General features: G+C 37.1%; 1 protein-coding gene across 1 annotated transcript; it reads left to right on the top strand.

The window, feature by feature from the left end:
- The first annotated feature begins 72 nt into the window (after positions 1-72).
- Lana (laminin subunit alpha) lies at positions 73-20314 on the top strand. Its single transcript, XM_083090052.1, has 29 exons — positions 73-1629; positions 4280-4426; positions 5874-6281; positions 6464-6677; positions 6898-7107; positions 7182-7454; positions 7537-7674; positions 8222-8494; positions 8685-8984; positions 9238-9396; positions 9476-11825; positions 11959-12459; positions 12530-12761; positions 12849-13557; positions 13773-13999; positions 14095-14854; positions 14952-15229; positions 15372-15559; positions 15771-16308; positions 16378-16511; positions 16600-17443; positions 17573-18107; positions 18182-18271; positions 18397-18591; positions 18687-18853; positions 18921-19163; positions 19249-19408; positions 19528-19755; positions 19926-20314. Exons 1-29 carry the CDS (start codon positions 1417-1419, stop codon positions 20192-20194), a joined length of 10983 nt encoding a protein of 3660 aa, XP_082946178.1. The 5' UTR covers positions 73-1416; the 3' UTR covers positions 20195-20314.
- Positions 20315-20517: the final 203 nt, after the last annotated feature.

Below are 20517 nucleotides of genomic sequence, written 5' to 3' on the forward strand. Positions count from 1 at the left end.
ACACTTTATATATATATATATATATATATATATATATATATATATATATATATATATACATACAAGGTGTTTGATAAAGATTTGACCAACGCTCGTGAGCGGGTAGAGCACGATAAGTTAAATAGAAAATTTTTCTTCTTTACCATTTTGCAACTTTTGCAATAATTATTAAAATATTAATTAAAAAGGATTGGCAAATGCGCGTCCATTTCGCAAAAGCTAGACCATGCGATGTGTGATCTAGCCATGTCAATAGCGAATATCGCACAGCAACGAAAAGACAAGAGTCGGATAAGACACGATCAAACTTTTCGTTGCCATGTGACACTCGTCACTGACATACCTAGAGAACACATCCCATAATCTAGCTAAACAGATGTTCATTTGCCAGTCCCTTTTAATTAATATTCCAATAATTATTGTAAAAATTGCAAAATGGTAAAGGACTTATCTATTTAGTTTATTGCGCCTTATCCGAACGTTGGTTCAATCTTTATCAAACACCCTGTGTTATATATATATATATATATGTTTCTAAAAACTTAAAAATATAAATATTGCATGCATTATATAAAGCACAATTTAAAAATCAAATATCAACGAAAAAATATGTTTTCTATTCACAATTGATTTTGCCTTTAGGAATCAGTTTGAGTTGCAAGATAATGCCGAAAAAAAAATTATAAAGAATATTGTATTCTATATATGAGAGTATATGTGTGTCTGATGCCATGTGGTCTCAATCTTCATGGATTATCCTTCTAAATCAGTGATCTTCAAAGTTCCGCGTCCCAAAATCTTCCACATGAAAAAATGATAACACATTTTCTTATAAACAAATTGTTTGTCGCGTTCTTGGAAAATTTCTAATTAGATTATGCATAAGCCATATAAGTTTTCATAATTTGGATATCTTTAAAAAATATGTAAACATATTTAAAAGCATTCTGTAGAAAGACAATTGCGACAAGATTTAAACTTCTACTGTTTTTCTTTTATTACTTTCGTTACTTTAAAACTATTAGATAAATTAAAATAAAAATCCAACAGTATTTGTAACGGATTTTTGAGGATCAATTATAAGCAGTTCAGAATACCCAAACTTACTTCGGATTTCTAAAAGGGACCCCGAGCTTCAACTTGAAGATCACTGATCTCTTTCACTCCCACCGAGCTCTCCTCTCATCCGGCGAGTCGACAGCACTGGATGAACTCCGGTTTAGTCCGGACAGTCGACATCGAGAAGGCGCGCAGGCATCATAGTCTCTCTCGTGAGGGGCAGGAGAGAGACAAAGAGAGAGGAAGAGTGGCAGTGAGTGCGTGGAGGGAAGACGAAAGTGAGGAGAAGAAGGAAGGAGCGGAACGATTTCTCGAAGGAACTCGAGAGGAGAGGTGTCTCTTTCCGCCGCTGGCAGGATGCGCTTGCCGGCGATCCTTGCCGGCCTCTTGCTGGTCGCCCGGCTGTCCAAGGGCGAGATCCTGACGCCGCCATACTTCAACCTGGCTGAAGGCAAAAACATCATCGCCTCGGCTACGTGCGGCGTCGACTCCACAGGTCCAGAGCTTTACTGTAAGCTTGTTGGTGCGAACGCCGATCAAGATGAAGATATTAATCTAATACAGGGTCAGGTAAGTTAAGGAAGAAAATAATATAGAGGAGAATATTTTTTTTTAAACAATATATGATTCTATTTTTAATATCATTTCTATAATAATATATCATATATAAAAATTTATATAAAAATTGCATATATTATTATTTATTTATAATCTTTACGAATGGCTTCCAGTTTATATGAATTTTATATTTGAATTATACATTTATATTGAATTATACATTTTTTTAAATATATATATTAAAATAAATTTATTGATTATTACAGAAAAAAACGAATTTTATCCAGAAATAAAGATAAAAAACGATCCTCATATTTTTATCTCTCTTGCATTTTAAATTAACATTTAAACTTGCTAAGGTTTATAAATTTGTATTAACACAATCAAAGTTGATTATAATGAATATTCTTGTACGTCGAAAAATCATGATATATTTTCCATCTTCAGTATTCGCACTAAATTATATATATCATTAGATCTTACCAGTCCAAAAGTTTATCAGCTTCAACACTCATTCAACTACTTCTCTTTCTTATTCTTAGTATAGGAAATATATATGTATCAAAGTGTAACACTCGTGTAAACATTTATAATTATCTGCCAAATATACTTTCTCGGTCTCTCCATCTTAGAATTATGATAAGAAATAATCGTTATAACAGGGAACATGAATGAAATCGTTTATAGAAGATTATTTTTATCAATCGAATGGCGAATACATACATACATATAGACACACACACACACACACACACACACACACACACACACACACACACACACACACACACATATATATATATATATATATATATATATACAGATATATACAAGAGATAAATAAATATAATTAAAGATATATATAACATCGTTGAATATTTATTAATAAAAATTTTTGTTATTAGTAGTTTATTTAATAATTTATTTTATTATTTTCTTTATTAATTTATTTTGTTAAAAATTAAAATATTTAAATAACAAATTTATATATACATATGTATATGTATATGATATATATATATATATATATATATATATATATATATATATATATATATATATATATATATATATATACATACATATATACATTTATATATATATTAATATATATATTATAATTTATATATACATATGTATATATAAATGTTATTTAAATATTTTAATTTATTAATTTATTAATAATTATATATATATATATATATATATATATATATATATATATATATATATAATTATTAATAAATATATATATATTAATATATATACATATATAATTATTAATAAATTTATGCTATTAAACATGCAAATTACATTTCTAGCATCTTAAGACAAATTTAAAAACTGTTTTCAAAAATTTAATCAATATTTTACATATCTTTTACATAATGAAAAAAGTTCATATATTAAGCTAGTATTTATCAAAACAGTATTCTCGATAAAATATTATTATATAAATTGTGTATCCTGCGCATTATATTGCAATTTTTTCGAGCATAATCGTTACGTTCATGGTTGCTCTAAAAATTAATACACTCGCGTATTAACAAGTCTTATGTTGGCAAATCAGGACAAAGAACGATTTCAAAGCTTTCATAAGAAAGATTCGGCTAACAATAAGAAGTCCGCAGCATCTATAATTGTGTTAGAAGAATGCTCGATAGGGGCTCGCAGGATCACGTAACATTTTTGAAAGTATAACGGCAATTTTTATCGTCATATAAATAAGAACAGAAAATATATATTTATATATTATGAATGTATATTCATAAGAATATATATTTATATTATAAATATACATAATTAATAAATGCTATATGTGTATCAATTTGATTATCGCGAAATTAATTATGCATAATTGTCAAGTTTGACAATTTCAGCTTATATTGTAATTATCAAATTACTAGTCCAGCAATTTTGGATTCTAGACCGATTAATATTTCGATCACGAGACATCGATGTACGACATGATCTTCTCACTTTTTCTCTACCTCTTTATACTAAATAAAAAAAGAAGTTGCAGCGCAAGGTCCGATAAAACCGAAGATACGGATGACCTCTCGATAACACTCGATCGTTTATTCGTCGAAAATTAAGAGTCTTTCTGATGTCACGGATGGTCTACATAGATTTTGAAAAGAAAAACCTCTATTTATTCTATATTTTATCTTGCGATTCTTTCTAAAAATTGCTTTTTATACTTTTATATTTCATATTCAAATATTTCTTCTTAATATTTTAATATACTATTACGATAAGAAATCAATAAAGTGTAACAGATTTGATTTTAATAAAAATTTTCATTTTATTTTAACTTTAAGTTCATTTTATAAATCTATAATTTGCGACAAAAATTTAAGATAAGAATCTGTTTATAATCTTGTTGTGTTGCCTCTTGATACATATGTGTGCTTATATGTACATCTATATGTGTGCATATTTTGTATATATGTTTTTATTTCTTCACAAATGTATTTTCCCTATATTACACCACACATAAAATTAGAAATAAGATTCTGTTTTGAATTTTTTGCACACAAATTTAATAGATTATAAATTTTCTAAAAAGGTCTTTACATCTGAGATTCACATGTTCTAAATTCAATCCGATTAACTGATATTCTTTTTTTTTAATATAGCGTGTAAATTTCGTTTTTTTCAGGTATGCGACTATTGTGATCCTGATAATCCTGAGAAGAGACATCCACCTGAATACGCGGTCGATGGCATGGAAACTTGGTGGCAATCGCCGCCTTTATCCAGAGGGATGAAGTATAACGAAGTGAATCTGACGATTGATCTTGGACAGGTATAAACTTCTATTATATAAATTCTTAATTTAAAAAACTCTTCTATTATATAAAACGTACAAGTTATATATATATATGCCAAAGCTTTTATAGCGTATTCAAAAGATTCGTGATTCACATAGAAGTGACAGGAAATGATGAAAAACGCGATCCTTTTATCGGCGACATAAACATTTCTATCACATATAGAGTAGGCGTTTTCCTGCAAGTGGGAAGATTTATCTTCAATTCGCTTCCGGAGAATGATGGGAAGTTTGAAGACAGAAAACTATATCAACGATTTCATCTTTAATCATATTTTCGTCGTTTTAATTGTTAAAAAATTGGGGTACATTTTTCTTAAAATTTCTTATTCTAATTATATGTATGTTTTATAAAGAGATTAATTTTCATTGACAATTAGTAAGAACGGCATAATATAATTTTTCAACAATTATAAGCATTAAACTATTTTGTACGTATAAATCTGATTTTTTCAAGTATAAACCATTTTAATAAATATTACTCTTTTCCGTATAATTTTTATTAGCAAATATATAGCGAGAGATTTCACTTAGAGTTGACCGTATCTGGACCCGACTTAATTTTTGCAGTGCATGTATTAGCTGTTATCACAAGTTTAAGTTCGTGACTGCAACGCACGCGGAGTCTGTCGTCTGCTAATCATCTTCCTAGAAAGGTTCATTTACACCGACGTTTTACCGTGTCTGCTCCTCTCTTTATCCATCTTCTCTTTCTCCATCTTTTCTTTCTCTACTAAATTATTTACGTAAGCGATTTTTGAAAGCATATTTTGTTTCTCATTAATTTTAATATATAATTATAAAACCACTACACTCTCTAATTTTTTGAAGCCTATATTATCTCAAAAAGTAAATATTTTTTTCTTTTTCTTCTCTCTCTATCTATCTATGTATCCTCCATTTTCTTTCTCTTTTTTCCTTTCTTTCTTTCTCTCTCAAATCTGTCAGCCCATACACTTGAGATTTTAGTAGCACCGAAACTTTGCATGGCATACATCTGGCATTCAGTCTTCAGTTTTTAGGCCCTCGGTTCCTATTATTCTGTCTGAAATAAGAGAACTCACAAAGCAGGTCTAATTGTAAAATTCAAAACTATAAATTGAGCGAATGACGCATTTCTCCGTGAAATGTAACAATTAACAATTAATAGTAAGACGATATTTTGAAAAAAATTAAAAGATTATAAATTATAAAATATATATATTTTATAGTTATATATGTATAAATGTATAAATAATTATATTATATATTATAAATAAATATTATATATATTTTCTTCCATTTCCTCGATTTATCCTTTTTTAAATAAATATTATATATATAATATTTATTTAAAAAAGGATAAATCGAGGAAATGGAAGAAAAAATTTTGATTAGAATATATAAAATTTTTTAAAATTGGGTTCTTCGTTTTTTATGGAAGGAATTCCATGTGGCTTACGTTTACATACGAATGGGCAACTCCCCCCGGCCAGGGCTTTGGGTCCTAGAAAAGTCGAAGGACTACGGCAAGACTTGGTCGCCCTGGCAGTACTTTTCAGATTCCGCCAGTGACTGTTTGACGTATTTCGGTGTAGACAGCCACAAGCCGATCGTTCGAGACGACAGCGTGATCTGCACAACCGAGTTCTCGCAGGTTGTCCCGCTCGAGGGCGGTGAAATCCCGATCTCGATTTTGAACAACCGGCCCTCGGCGAAACACTATTTCAATTCGACCTTGCTACAAGAATGGACGCGGGCGACCAACGTCCGTTTCCGCTTTCTCAGGACAAAGAATTTACTAGGTCACTTGATGTCCGTCGTTCGTCAGGATCCCACTGTTACGAGAAGAGTAAGATATTTCACTTTCGATTTTTTCATATATATATTTTTGTATCATTGAACAAAAATAACTTCGAGATTTTAGAACTTATTTAATTAAACTTATTTAATTAAAATTCTATATCCTAATTAAAATTTTACACATATATATTTTATAATTGAATTTTTAAAAATATCATTTGTCTGTTGCAGTACTTTTATTCAATAAAGGATATCAGCATCGGCGGTCGCTGCATGTGCAACGGACATGCGGATACTTGCGACATTCAGGACCCCAATATGCCAAAGAAACTAGTCTGCCGATGCCAGCACAACACTTGCGGGCCTCAGTGCGCGACTTGTTGCAAGGGCTTCGAGCAGAAGAAGTGGCAGCAGTCCACGGCATCTAAGAAATTCACATGCGAACGTAAGAATAATTTGCTTTCTCATTCCGATAGATAGACAGAATTCTCTCAATATAGGAATAATGAAAATGTAACTCCACGCATTTGTTTGTTCTAAAAAATTATTTCTCTATAATAACATACAAATTAATTCTTATTCCTCCGTCAATCCAATTCTGAACATTTCTCCAAATTCTTTTTAAGATTCTCTTTTATTTAAATATGTATTGAATTATTTTGCAGCCTGCAATTGTTTCGGACACTCGGACGAATGCATCTATGATCCGGAAATGGACGAAAAGCACTTGTCGCTGGACATTCACGGTAATTACGAGGGCGGCGGTATATGTCAGAATTGCAAACATAATACCGAGGGCATCAATTGCAATCGCTGTAAACCTAGGTTTTATAGGCCTCGGGACAAACCGCTCAACGCGACCGACGTGTGTCAACGTAAGTCCTTGATTTGAGATGAATTATAAAATTTATTAATGATACTTAATTCGCGATTATTTTCGAATGTTTAGCTTGCGACTGCGATTACTTTTATTCGACCGGAAACTGCGCCGACTCCACCGGGAAGTGCGAGTGTCGGGAAGAATATGCCCCGCCGAACTGTGACTCTTGCAATTACGGATACTTCGGCTATCCCACTTGCCGACCTTGCGAGTGCCACTTACAGGGCACCGATGGTTATCACTGCGAAGCAACGGATGGTTATTGTCCTTGCAAATTGAATTACGCCGGTCACTATTGCAATCTCTGCGCAGAGGGATACTACAAATTCCCCGATTGCTTACGTAAGTGAATCTCTTCGAGATTTGTATCTTTTTTAATCTTCGATCATTAAATTATCTAAAAGATATATAATTATGATTTCAGCTTGCGCCTGCAATCCTCTGGGCGCCCTGAACGGCGTCTGCGACGTGGTGTCAGGTAACTGCACATGCAAAAACAACTATGGCGGCAGAACGTGCGACATTTGCGAGGACGGTTACTTCAATTATCCTCTTTGCACATGTACGTCAGCATTTTAATTATCGCTAAGTACGTCGCAATTTAACTATTATATTTCATGAAAAGATATTCTACAGCTTCTTCTGTTGTACGATAGAATGCTATTTTATCAATAGCAATAACATAAAAAATTTAATTTAGCATTCGGTACGTTGTCTTCTGATTATAATTTCTCATTTATTATTGTTCAGACCTTTCATTTATTACTGTTCTTTTGTAACAATTCTATATTTTTCTAGTTATAGAATACTCTTGCTATTTCGATATAAAAAATATACATATCACAAAAAATAATTATAAATAATTATAAATAATAAATAATAATTATAAAAAATAATTAAGCGTTTATTTTAATATTTATTTTAATTATTTAAAATTAAAAGTTTACTTTAATTATTTTAAATAATTTAAATGCTCGATATTTAATAAAGTTTGTACGGGATATAAATTTAGAAAGTAATCTAAGTATATATATATATGTAAAATTAAATTTATGTCCCTAAATTTATAATGCTAATCCTGAGGATGATTATTTTTATTTAAATTGCAGATTGCAATTGCGATGCGCGCGGAACAGAGCCCGGCATTTGCGACAAGAGTGATGGTGTTTGCTTATGCAAGGAAGGATACGGCGGTGTTAGATGTGACCAGTGCATTCCTGGATATTACGGCTATCCCAACTGTAGACCGTGCAATTGTAGTTCTGTCGGCTCATCCACCATCAGTTGCGATTCCGCGGGCAAGTGCTCGTGCCTCACCAATTTCGCCGGAAGAACTTGCAATCAATGCAGTCCAGGATATTACAAATACCCGGAGTGCATCGGTATGTGAATCGAAACTCTTTACATCATCAAAAGAATGTCTCAATTGAATTTCTCTGTACAGTATTTGATTATCTTTAAATATCTTATTAATCTTTGAATTATTTTGTATTTTATTTTATTTAATCTCAAATTTATATTAATTATATATTATTAATTAAATTTTTTATAATCTTTTGATTCTCTCTTTAGCATGCAATTGTGACAGTCATGGCTCAATCGGTGTGTCCTGCGACAGCGAGGGTAAATGTCAATGTCGAGAAAACTTTGACGGTATCCGATGTGAGCAATGCAAAGAGGGTTACTACAACTTCCCCACCTGCGAGGGTTGCAATTGTGATCCGGCCGGCATAGTTGCGACCTTTCAAGGTTGCGGATCTCTACCGCCTGGCGAACTTTGCCAATGTAAGGATCGAGTCGAGGGTAGAATATGCAACCAATGCAAGCCACTCTACTGGAATCTGCAGCCTTACAATCCGGATGGTTGCGAAGGTTTGTGAATCTACATTCTAGAATTAATAATTCTATATTGAAAAATTATAGAATATATTATATCAACATTATTTTTTATTATTATAAAAAATAACATTGTGTAAAATAATACGAGATAATAGATAATGAGATTTGTAAAGTTAAAAATCGTCATATTTTCTTGATACAAAAAAAATAATTGTATGATATGAATATAAAGTTTCATATTTTATAATTCTATTATATAAAATATATATATATTTATATTCAAAAGACTGCCATTGTAACATTCCCGGAGTCATTGGCAGCATCGGCGAGTGCGACACTAAGACTGGACAGTGCATATGCAAGCCTGGTGTGACTGATAGAGGATGCAGTAGATGTATCGATGGAACATACAATCTTCAAGAAAGCAATCTTTTCGGTTGTTCGGGTAAGTCGACTACCGAATCGACAATCTTCTATTCCTTAATCGATTAAATATCTAATACAATATTTACATTATTCTTAAGACTGTGCATGCGATGTCGGTGGTTCCGTGAATCTAATATGCGACAAGCAGACCGGCCAGTGCCCTTGCCAACCACGAGTGACCGGTCTAACATGCAAGGAGCCTTTAAAGGCGCACTATTTTCCTACGCTTCATCAATACCAATATGAGGCTGAGGACGGCAGAACTCCTAGCGGCAGCGCCGTCCGTTATGGTTTTACGGAAGATCTCTTCCCTGGCTTCAGTTGGAAAGGTTACGCTGTGTTTTCCGCTCTGCAGGACGAGATCGTGCTGGGTGTAGGCATCGGCAAGTCCTCGCTTTACCGAATGGTTCTACGCTATGTCAATCCTAATAACGAGCCGATTCTCGGCACCATTACGATCACTCCCGATAATCCAACCGAGGTAGAGCAGCACTTTAAAGTCAATTTCAAACCGACCAGCCAACCGTCTTTTGTAACAGTTGCCGGAGCGCATGGCAATCATCCGTCGCCTATGGTGATGGATCCTGGACATTGGTCTATCAAAATTGCTACGGAAAAGAGTTTGTTCCTTGACTACTTTGTCCTATTACCATCTGAATACTACGAAGGTGGCATACTAACGCAAGATGTGAATATACCCTGCGAAGTCGGCTACAGGGGACTCTGCAGACACTATGGATATCCCAACTTGACACGGTTTGATTCGGTTTATGGTGGTGGCGGCTTCCTTAGCGAGAACAATCTCCGAATTCCATTAACGGAGTATTTCACTGATCGCGAGGCTCTGCAAGAGATTGGTAAAGAGGAAGTACCGCTCATCAATAATCAACAAGAGGAGATCCACTTCGAACTGAGAATTAGCAAACCTGGTCCCCATGTCCTCGTGGTGACTTATGTTACTTCACGAGACGAGCGATCTACGTCAGTGCTATTAATTGAGGCCAATACCGTCGGCAAGGGCAAAGCTACTTTAAACCCCTGCAAATATACTAGCACCTGCCGACAAGTCGTTACTGATACTTATGGTAAGGTAGCCGTCATGAACTTTCCGTCAAATTATGTCAGCTTGGTGCTAACCGGCGAACCGGCTTCAAATGTTGGGATTGATTCGGTAGTAGCGATTCCTTATAATCAGTGGTCACTGGACTATGTGAAGCCCAAATCCATATGTGTGAGGAAGGATGGTAAATGTATACAGGGACTGTTCTCTGGCGCAGCTGATGCCAAAAAGATTGAGTTTGAGACGTCCAGCGGCGTTCTCGAGGCCAAACATCGACCTTCTGGTATTTACGATAACGCTACTAAATTGATTTACTTAGGTGATGGTGATGCGATGGTGGATATTCGTGCAAATGTGTCTCAGCAGGGAGAGTACGTTTTCGTGATACAATATTATCAACCAGACCATCCCGAGTTCGAATTGGACGTGCTAGTGCAGAACGGCAAGTACTATGAAGCAAAGGTGCCGGTTCCCCACTGTCCTAGTAATAGCGGTTGCCGCAGCATCGTACGTCAGATTGATGGTGGCGGTACCAGATTCCAATTGATCGAGAACTTTATGCTGACGCTGAAGGAGCCCGGCGATGGCCGCGGTATTTGGCTGGACTATATCCTGGTGATACCGGCAGATCAATACAACGAAAAAATTCTCGGCAAATTACAATTTGATCGGACTAAGGAGTTTATCAAGCGTTGCGGTAACAATCATTTTCACATCAATGTCACCGAGGATGGTTTCTGCCGCGATTCCAGTTTTTCGCTGACAGCCAATTACAATAACGGCGCACTGCCGTGCAACTGTGATGTCGAAGGCTCCACTAGTTTCGAATGCGATAAGTTCGGCGGTCAATGTCCCTGCCGACCGAACATCATCGGCAGACGATGCGAGATCTGTCGAACAGGTTTCTATGGCTATCCTAGATGTAGACCATGCAACTGCCCCACGACCGCGCTTTGCGAACCAAATAGTGGTAGATGTATCTGCCCGCCACGAGTGACAGGTCTTCGATGTGATCAGTGCGAGGCTGGTACCTACGGATTCCATCCAATTATCGGCTGTGAAGAATGCAACTGCTCTCCTCTGGGCGTTCTGGACGGTGATTTGCAGTGCGACCTATTCGATGGCGGCTGTCGTTGCAAAGAGAACGTGGTGGGTCGTCAATGCGACCGCTGCCGTGCCGGCTACTCACAATTCCCGCATTGCGAGCGCTGCGACTGCGACTCGCGCGGCACTACCAGTGACATTTGCGATCAGTATACGGCTGAGTGCTTCTGCAAGGCGAACGTCCAGGGTTCAGCGTGCGATGTATGCCGTGAAGGCACCTTCGATATTCAGGCTGACAATGAGGACGGCTGTACCAAATGTTTCTGTTTTGGCAAGACCACCAGGTTTTTACATTTTACATTTGCTATTGCAATTATTTTTTATGATTATAACTTATTTTCGTGTTTTTATTAGTTACTTATAAAAATATATATATATATCTTAAAGCATAATAAAATATTGTCATTTACTCACCAGATGTGCCTCTGCGAGCCTCTATTGGACTCATCTTATGGACATGGCTGATTGGGAATTAGTCGCGCCCATAGATAAAAATGGCGATTTCACTAATCTGTCGACCTATCCTGAGGACAACGCGACTACAATTAAAGTCTCTTTTACCAGTAATGATACTTACGAGATTGTCTATTTCTCAGCGCCTGATACATATCTCGGTAAAAAATTGACTTCCTACGGCGGATATTTCAATTATACCGTTTACTATAGTACGGGACCCTTCGGTAAGGCTGTCAGCGCCGCTGATGTGGTTCTTCAGAGTGCCAATACTACCCTGTTCTACTATTCTGACGAACAGCCGCCGTCTTTTGTAAACTTCAGATCTTCCGTTCGTCTCGTTGAGACTAACTTTTTAACTAGCAATAGACTCAGCGCTACGAGAGAACAATTTATGGTAGTTCTGGAAAATCTACGCGGAATTTATGTACGTGCTACATATTGGAGTCCCAGCTTAATGGCAACGTACGTATCCGCGACTCCATATGTGTTGAAATGTCGATGAATCTTATTCTTTTTTTAAATATATTTACAGATTAGCGTACGCAACTTTGGATGTCACAACGGAACAGTATTCCGCTCAATATAATGTTCCAGCCAGCAGTGTCGAGCAGTGCCAATGTCCACCCAATTACCAAGGACTTTCATGCGAAGAATGCGCACCCGGCTACTACAGAGTCAAATCAGGACCGTACGGAGGATATTGCGCGCCGTGTCAATGCAATGGCCATGCGACCACATGTGATGTGAACACCGGAATTTGTCAGGTAAGTTGAAAAGGAAATCTTCTTCTTAGAATAAAATTCCTAGATTTTTCCGATGAAAGCTTATAAACTTTCTTTAATATCTCGCAGAATTGCAAGAATGGCACCACCGGCGACCATTGCGAGTTCTGTGAACAGGGCTATTATGGTAACGCCACAGTGGGAACACCGTCTGATTGTTTGATTTGCGCGTGCCCGCTACCGGTCGTCTCTAACAACTTCGCCACCGGCTGCGAGGTAAATGATGAGGGCAATAAGATTAGCTGCGACTGTCTGCCTGGATATTACGGCGCCCGTTGCGAGGCCTGCGCTGCCGGTTATTACGGCAATCCTGAAGTGTACGGCGACTATTGTAAGCTGTGCGAATGCTCTGGCAATATAGATACCAATCAGATCGGCTCATGTGACAGCATCACCGGTCAATGTTTACAATGCCTGAATAATACATATGGCGAGGCGTGTAATTTGTGCGCGCCCGGATACTTCGGCGATGCCGTACAGCGAAAGGACTGTCGCAGCTGTGTGTGCGATGAATGCGGGATGGAGCACTGCGATAGCTACAGCGGCCAATGCTTCTGTCAAGAAAACGTGATCGGCGAGCAATGTGATCGCTGCGCGCCCGATCATTATGGCTTCAGCGCTTGTGAAGGCTGCAGGCCCTGCGAATGCGGTCCGGCCTCAGATAGCAGCCAGTGTGATGAGGAGACGGGACAGTGCAAGTGTATGCCGGGTGTCACTGGTCGCAGATGCGATCAGTGCATTCAAGGATATTGGAATTATGGACCAGATGGATGCACATGTAAAGTAGCTTTCTTGAGTCAATATTTGAATAATTATTTTTCTTACAAAGATCATTAATATTAAGTTTTATTCAAGCATAAAAAAAATCATGTTAGACAACTGAACTGATTATTAGAGCGCTTGATAATTATTACGTAAGAGTAATAATTTTGTTTACGATGAATCAAAATTTGCTCAAATTAAGGTTCAAATCATCACATATATCTATTTTAGCTTGTGAATGTCACACTGGTTATTCTGTCGGCGTATCTTGCAATACAACCACCGGCCAATGTACCTGTCTACCCGGTGTGATTGGTGAAAAATGCGACCATTGTCCGTATCGACATGTGCTTATACCGGCGCAAGGTTGTTTCTCCTGCGGTTCTTGTACGGGAAATCTTCTGGATGTCACAGACGAATTGGAAGATTTATTGCAACCCATTTCGCGCGAATATAGTGTAAGCAAAGGAGAGAGTATCTTTCATAAATATACATATGTATATGTATAAAACAAGTATATATAACTTGGGGTGTTTCTCTGATGTGTTTTTAGACCGTTGCGGAAGGTTACTTTACAAACCAACGACTCAAATTTATCAATGATACGGCTAACGAGCTTTATCCTGAAGTTCAATCGCTAGATCCAAGCCGAGTAAACTTGCAGCCATTACAAAAGAAATTAAAGGACTTGGAGCATATAGTGTATAATCAGAAACGACAGATTGACTTCACCGCCGAAGACAGTGTCAAATCGAAGAACGATGCGGAAGACACACTGCGGGATATGAATACCTTGGAGGAAGATGTGGCACGCAAGATTGATTTGGTAAATCTAATTGTATCGGAGGTGCAATCATTGGTATTGAATATTGAACTAGGAACAGGCGCCAAGGTCGACAGTGCGCTAAACGAAGCAAAGGAGATTCTGAAGAAAATCAAAGATGTTTCCTTCGTCAAGTTCCGAGACAATGCCGTGGACCAAGCCGACCAGGCCAACATTCTAGTTTCCGAGATGCAGCAGTACAATTTTCCGGTCAGCAATTTAAGCTTCGCTGCATCTGATCTCAGCAACAGGATCAAGAATGCTAGCGCCAAGATGGATGATTTGCTAGATATTGCGCAAACGGCTCAAGAATCGGCCAGCATGGTTGATAAATTGAATCGAGAGAACAGAATCGCAGCACAGACTGGTAACTTGGACGTAGTGAAAAATTCCACGGCTGAAGCAAGGGAAGACTTAGAAGCCGGCGAGAAGCTCAACAAAAATGCCAGCCAGTTCCTTAATGACGCTAAAGCCAACATCGATATTCTGCGTAAATGTCATTTCTTCTTGATCTCAATGTTTTGAAGATGTTTTGACAAAAATAATCGCGGAAGTGGAAGTAAAAGTGAAAATTTTCTCTTTTTCAGAAACCAATGCCGTTGCCGACACGGCTGCCCAGTTGAACAATACCATCGTCCACAACGATCAAATGTTATTCGATCTGGCTGAACCGATACAGAGAGCTCATTCTCATGCAGCATATTTGTATAATCGTTCGTTGGAACTGGATAGTTTGTTAACTGATACTCGCAATACTAACGCGGTGAGAGCCGTTTCAGCATACAGGGACATCGAAATCGCTATTCAAGCTGCGAAAGACGCTGCGGACGATGCTATAAACGCTGCTGAGAATGCAACATTATTAGTACGGGGCTCAATATATACTATATTATATAATCTTGATTTATTTATTTTAATTATATTTTTCATTTTATTTATTTTATTTATTTTATACACATTAGAAAAATTTTAATTAATTTGTTAAGTATATAATTCCATTTATTCAGTCTGCTGGAATCGAGCAAAAGATGTTGGATTCTCGGCAAGAATGCTTTAAGCTATTCTCCGCCGCACAACTCGCTCTAATGAAGGCAACTGGACAGCCAGAGAATGATTTGCGAGATGCAAGAAACAACGCGACCTTGATCGACAACCAAAATAAACTCAACAAGGAACTTCTCGATTCTATTGACAAGTACAATTATTTTCAATATTTCAATTTTAAGAAAGAAAAAAAAAAAGTTATATTTTATATAAATGTTATACATACATAAAATTATTTAAAAAAATTAAATTTAAATTTGTAAAGAAAATAAAATATATGTTGTACATTGAGAAGCTTATAATTTAACATTTATGCTACAAATAAAACTTTTTACTATCTGTATGTTATAATAAAATTCTAGGACCCTCGGCAATATCCCTTCACAGTCGTCCTCAATCGCGCATGATGCCATGGATCAGGCTGTGAACGTCGAGCGCGACATCAAATTTGCCATCGTCAACATGAACGGTATCGTGGATCAGATTCCGGAGGACTTGCGAGAGACAAAGCAGCTGTCGAAAAATACTTCAGAGTCGATCCGCGACATATCGCAGGCAAACAAACAGCTAGATATTGTCGACAAAATGACGCCAAATATCATTAATCTGCTAAAAAGTTTAAATAATAACCAAAAATCGGTTGATACGATCGGAAACGACCTGCAAAGCAAGATCGAGGCTTTAAGGAACAAGATTGCGAACGCACGAGAACTGGCGAATCGATACAAGACTGGCTTGACCTTCTATAGGAACACCACTCTGGAGCTGAAGAATCCAGAGAGTCTGCCATTATTAGCTACATCTACTAAGATCTCTCTGTATTTCAGAACCAACAAGACCAACGGTTTCCTATTATATCTCGGTAATGAGGAAACAATCAAACTACCACGCTCTAAGACGGTGAGTCGATGACAAATCGTAAAAATTTGGGTAAACAAAGAATAATTATAACGATTTTATATTTTGCAGCATGATTTTATGGCGCTATTGATCGAAAGCGGGTATCCCGTACTTATAGTTGATTTAGGATCTGGAAGACCCGAAAAGATAATTCATAACAGATTTGTATCGGATAACGTGTGGCGGCAGATAATTATCGACAGGTTAGCACTGGTTCATTTAGTTTTATTTGATTCTAATATATCCTAATATATAATCTTCTATTAATGTTTTTCTAACTTCTTCTTCTAGGACTGGCAAGAATGTTAAATTGATCGTTCGCGAAGATATCGGTGAAGGCAAGGATGCATTATACGAAAAGGAGCGAGTGCTACCGGGCTCTTATTATATCTTCAATGTAGATCAGGAGCATTCAAAATTGTTTGTCGGTGGATATCCGTCGTCCTTCCACATTCAAGATGCCGTGACCGCATCCTCGTTCGAGGGCGAGATGGAAGAGCTAATGGTAGGCGATATACCAGTGTCTTTCTGGAATTTTGTCGACAGTGAGAACGATTGGAAGAGTGCATTTGAGCGCGACAAGCTCATCAACTTTGCACCGAGTAGGGGATATCGCTTCGATCGACACGGATACGCAGTCCTCAGTAAGAGAGGTTCGCAGATCACACCAGATACCAGAAAGTTCATTATCAAATTATCCTTCAAGACCTTCACAGAAGATGGATTGATTTATCTAATGGGCAAAGGCAGGCAATTCTTATCACTGGAGATAAAAAAAGGTCGAGTGTTGTATCAGTATGATCTTGGCGAAGGTGAGATTGCCATGCAATCCGACGATAAATATAATGATGGTAATTGGCACACCTTGGAAGCCATCAGACAGGACACAAGGGGTGCGCTGAAAATCGATGATCATACGGTCGCGTCGAGACAAGAGCAAGGAACCACCAAGCCTTTGGCCACATCGGATCACATTTATTTCGGTGGATATCCGCCTAATGTAAAACATCATTATCATACAGTTACCAATAGCGGCTTTGAAGGTTGCATCGATGATGTTGTCATCCTCGATACTTCAGTCGATCTTACTCACAACGTCCAGGCATTTGGAGTTATGCCTGGTTGTCCAGTCAGGGTAATTGAAATTTCTATTATTTGTGAAATGCAAAACGGATTACAAATTCAAATTTTTATCGAACAACTACCAACTTTTCTAATTTGAATTATTATTTAATCTTTGCTAACTTTTCAAATTATTTTTCAGTTTGCTAGGCTCGTCTCGTTCGAGAAAAACATGCCTGGCTACGTGAGGTGGCGCAACTTGATATCCAACGGTCTCCAAGTAAATCTTAAATTTAAGACTTTAGCCAATGACGGTCTGATTTTCTACGCGACCAACGATGATCAAGGAAATCCAGCCAGCAGTTTCTTGTCGCTAATAGACGGTCAGCTGGTATTTAATAGCCAAGGTGAAGTACTTAGGACTAGCCCGTCCGACGTCAAATTCAATGATAATGAGTGGCACGTAGTGACTGCCACTCACAGCCAATCGGCTCTCAGTCTTGACATCGACGACACAAAGAGTTATAGTACCGATTCGGCGCCGCCACCGCTGAACTTCCTCTACGGCAGTCTATATATCGGCGGACTGCCATTTACTCTCGACCTTGTTGATACTGTTCCTTTCGTCGGTTGCATCGGCGACGCGACCGTCAACAGCGAGATCATTATCAATTTTGCCAACACGACTGAGAGGCCGCATGCGTTCCTAGGAAAGTGCAAGGGTGGCGATCAAACACGTATGTTACAATTTCGTGAATCATTCTTAAGCCACACGTTCTGTTTTTAATATATATCGCTTTGATTTATTTAGCTTTACCGCCAATCATCGAATCTGAATTTTTGCCACCGTTGCTGCCGTCAGAAGTTCCTGAAGATTCGGTGGAATCGTCAACTCATATCAGTAAGCAAAGCAAAGTTAATAATAATAGATTTTTCTGAAGAAATAAAAATCATACTATATCTCTCTCTCACACACACATATCGTAAATATTTATAATGTAGAACAAAAACACAAATTTCTTTCAGATATCATAGACGTCGACTTAGAAAAGGAAGACGACAAGGATGAATGGGAAGAACCAAAGTTGGAAGGACGAGTTGATGCTGATAAATACGATACCACTACCACGACCACTACGCAGCAACCTCAAACTGTCGATGAATGTCACTTGCCATACTATCCAGCTGTGGATCCCGATGTCAAAAATTCTTGGCGATTTGGTATGCATTTTTAAATAAATAAAAATATTATATTCAATCTGACAAATTTATGTTAAGTAATGTTATAAAATTTCAAATATTTAATAATTTTTTAGGCGTCGCGAAGAACAGTAGATTAGAATATAGAACACTGAAAGGAAGATACAAGGATGATTACGATTTCCAAATCGATATAAAAACAATAGCGGAGAATGGAATTATATTCTACGCTTCCGGTCTCAATAATGCGAACTTGATCGCCGTGTACGTGCTTAAGGGAAAGGTAACAAAGTATTTTAATTCACACAGCAAAATCGTCTCATCTCTACCTTGAAAAATAATTCTTTAAGGTTCATTACATATTCAACTGTGGAAGCGGCCCGGCGTTATTGGTAAACGACAAGAAAATCAATGACGACGAATGGCACATAATAGTCTTCAAGAGGCAAGGTAAATATGGCTCACTGACTGTAGATGAAGAGAACCCAGTGACGGGATACTCGCTGGGAGACGCTACAACCATCAACGTTAATCCACCGTTCTTCGTGGGAGGTATTTTGCCAGAAATATCCAGCATCGCGTATGCAAACATTGTAAGATTGCCAAATTAATTCCTCTTAGAGAAATTCTTTAAGGATTCTAAGCATGTATAATACACATCTTTCGAATCTCTTTCAGGCTATCAATGGGACATTTAACGGCTGTCTAGCAAATTTCATGATGAACGGCCAAACTGTTGGAGAACCACCAGAGAAAATAGGCGTAATACCTTGCTCGAGGAGAGTCGAAGATGGTATCTTCTTTTTCCCAGGAAATGGTAGTAACTTGTATAAAGCAGGTGAGAATGTATGCTAGACATATCGTGTAGCATATTAAGCGATGAATATATTTTTATTCCGTACAGTTAATTGAACATTATTAAACATTCGAAATAAACATTCTACCGTTAATTTTCAGCCGATAGATTCAGCGATGTAGGCAGGATTGACATCGAGATGGACATAAAACCGCGCTCGACGTCCGGACACTTGCTATCAGTACATGGTAAGAAGGATTATCTTGTGCTGGAGATGATCAATGGTACCATCAAGTTTCTCGTAAAGACACAAAAAGGCTTGATCGAGACCTCTTATGAGCCGCCGAAACCAAACTTCCTATGCGACGGTCAATGGCATCATATTAAAGGTATAAAGTCATACGATAATTTAATTTTTTACAAAATGTAAAAAGATCAATTCCCAACATTGTAATTTTAACGATTTTTTTAATTAATCTGGAATCTTTTGTATTAATGGATACTAATACTCGATGCTAATTAAATGTATTCTACGATTATTGTCTCTTTTTCCAAACAGCCTCCAAACAGAAGAATGCAGTATTGCTGTCAATCGATCACAAACCGTTGCCGCCCGCAGTTAGTAACTCGCATATGGGTAGAGTCTTGTCAAGGCAACCGGTATACATCGGTGGCCATTTGCTGCTTAGAAGAGGATTGCAAGGCAGCACCTCGAAGGCTCAATATGTCGGCTGCATTAACAACATTAAGATCAACTCGAAATCCATCATCATCAGGCCCGAGCGAGCCTACGGACAAGTGATTGCCGGTAAATGTCCGACTATTTGAAACGATCGAAAGGAATTTCAACGGATGACGAAAATTTTAATCCAAAATTACATGAGAGTCCGGTTCTTTTTCCTTCAAAACTTCCTTGTTTTCATTAATTTCTACAATGCCTATATGCATGCAAAAAATAATACATAATATAAATAAATCTGCATGAAAAAATCTGAATTTATATAGATCCTTTAGTTTTTCTTTGGAAAAAATGTTTTTTCAATTTTCAAAAGAGTTATATGAAAATTTACTTGTACAGGATAAAGAAATGTTTGTAACACCAAAGATATATGATCTAATAAAAGAGATATAAGTTATATACTATAGATGAG

The sequence above is a fragment of the Camponotus vicinus genome, unplaced genomic scaffold (genome assembly GCF_025532165.1).
Source record: "Camponotus vicinus isolate PSW18456_S1 unplaced genomic scaffold, iyCamVici1.0 SCAF_2, whole genome shotgun sequence".
In the NCBI taxonomy this organism is placed as follows: Eukaryota; Metazoa; Arthropoda; class Insecta; order Hymenoptera; family Formicidae; genus Camponotus; species Camponotus vicinus.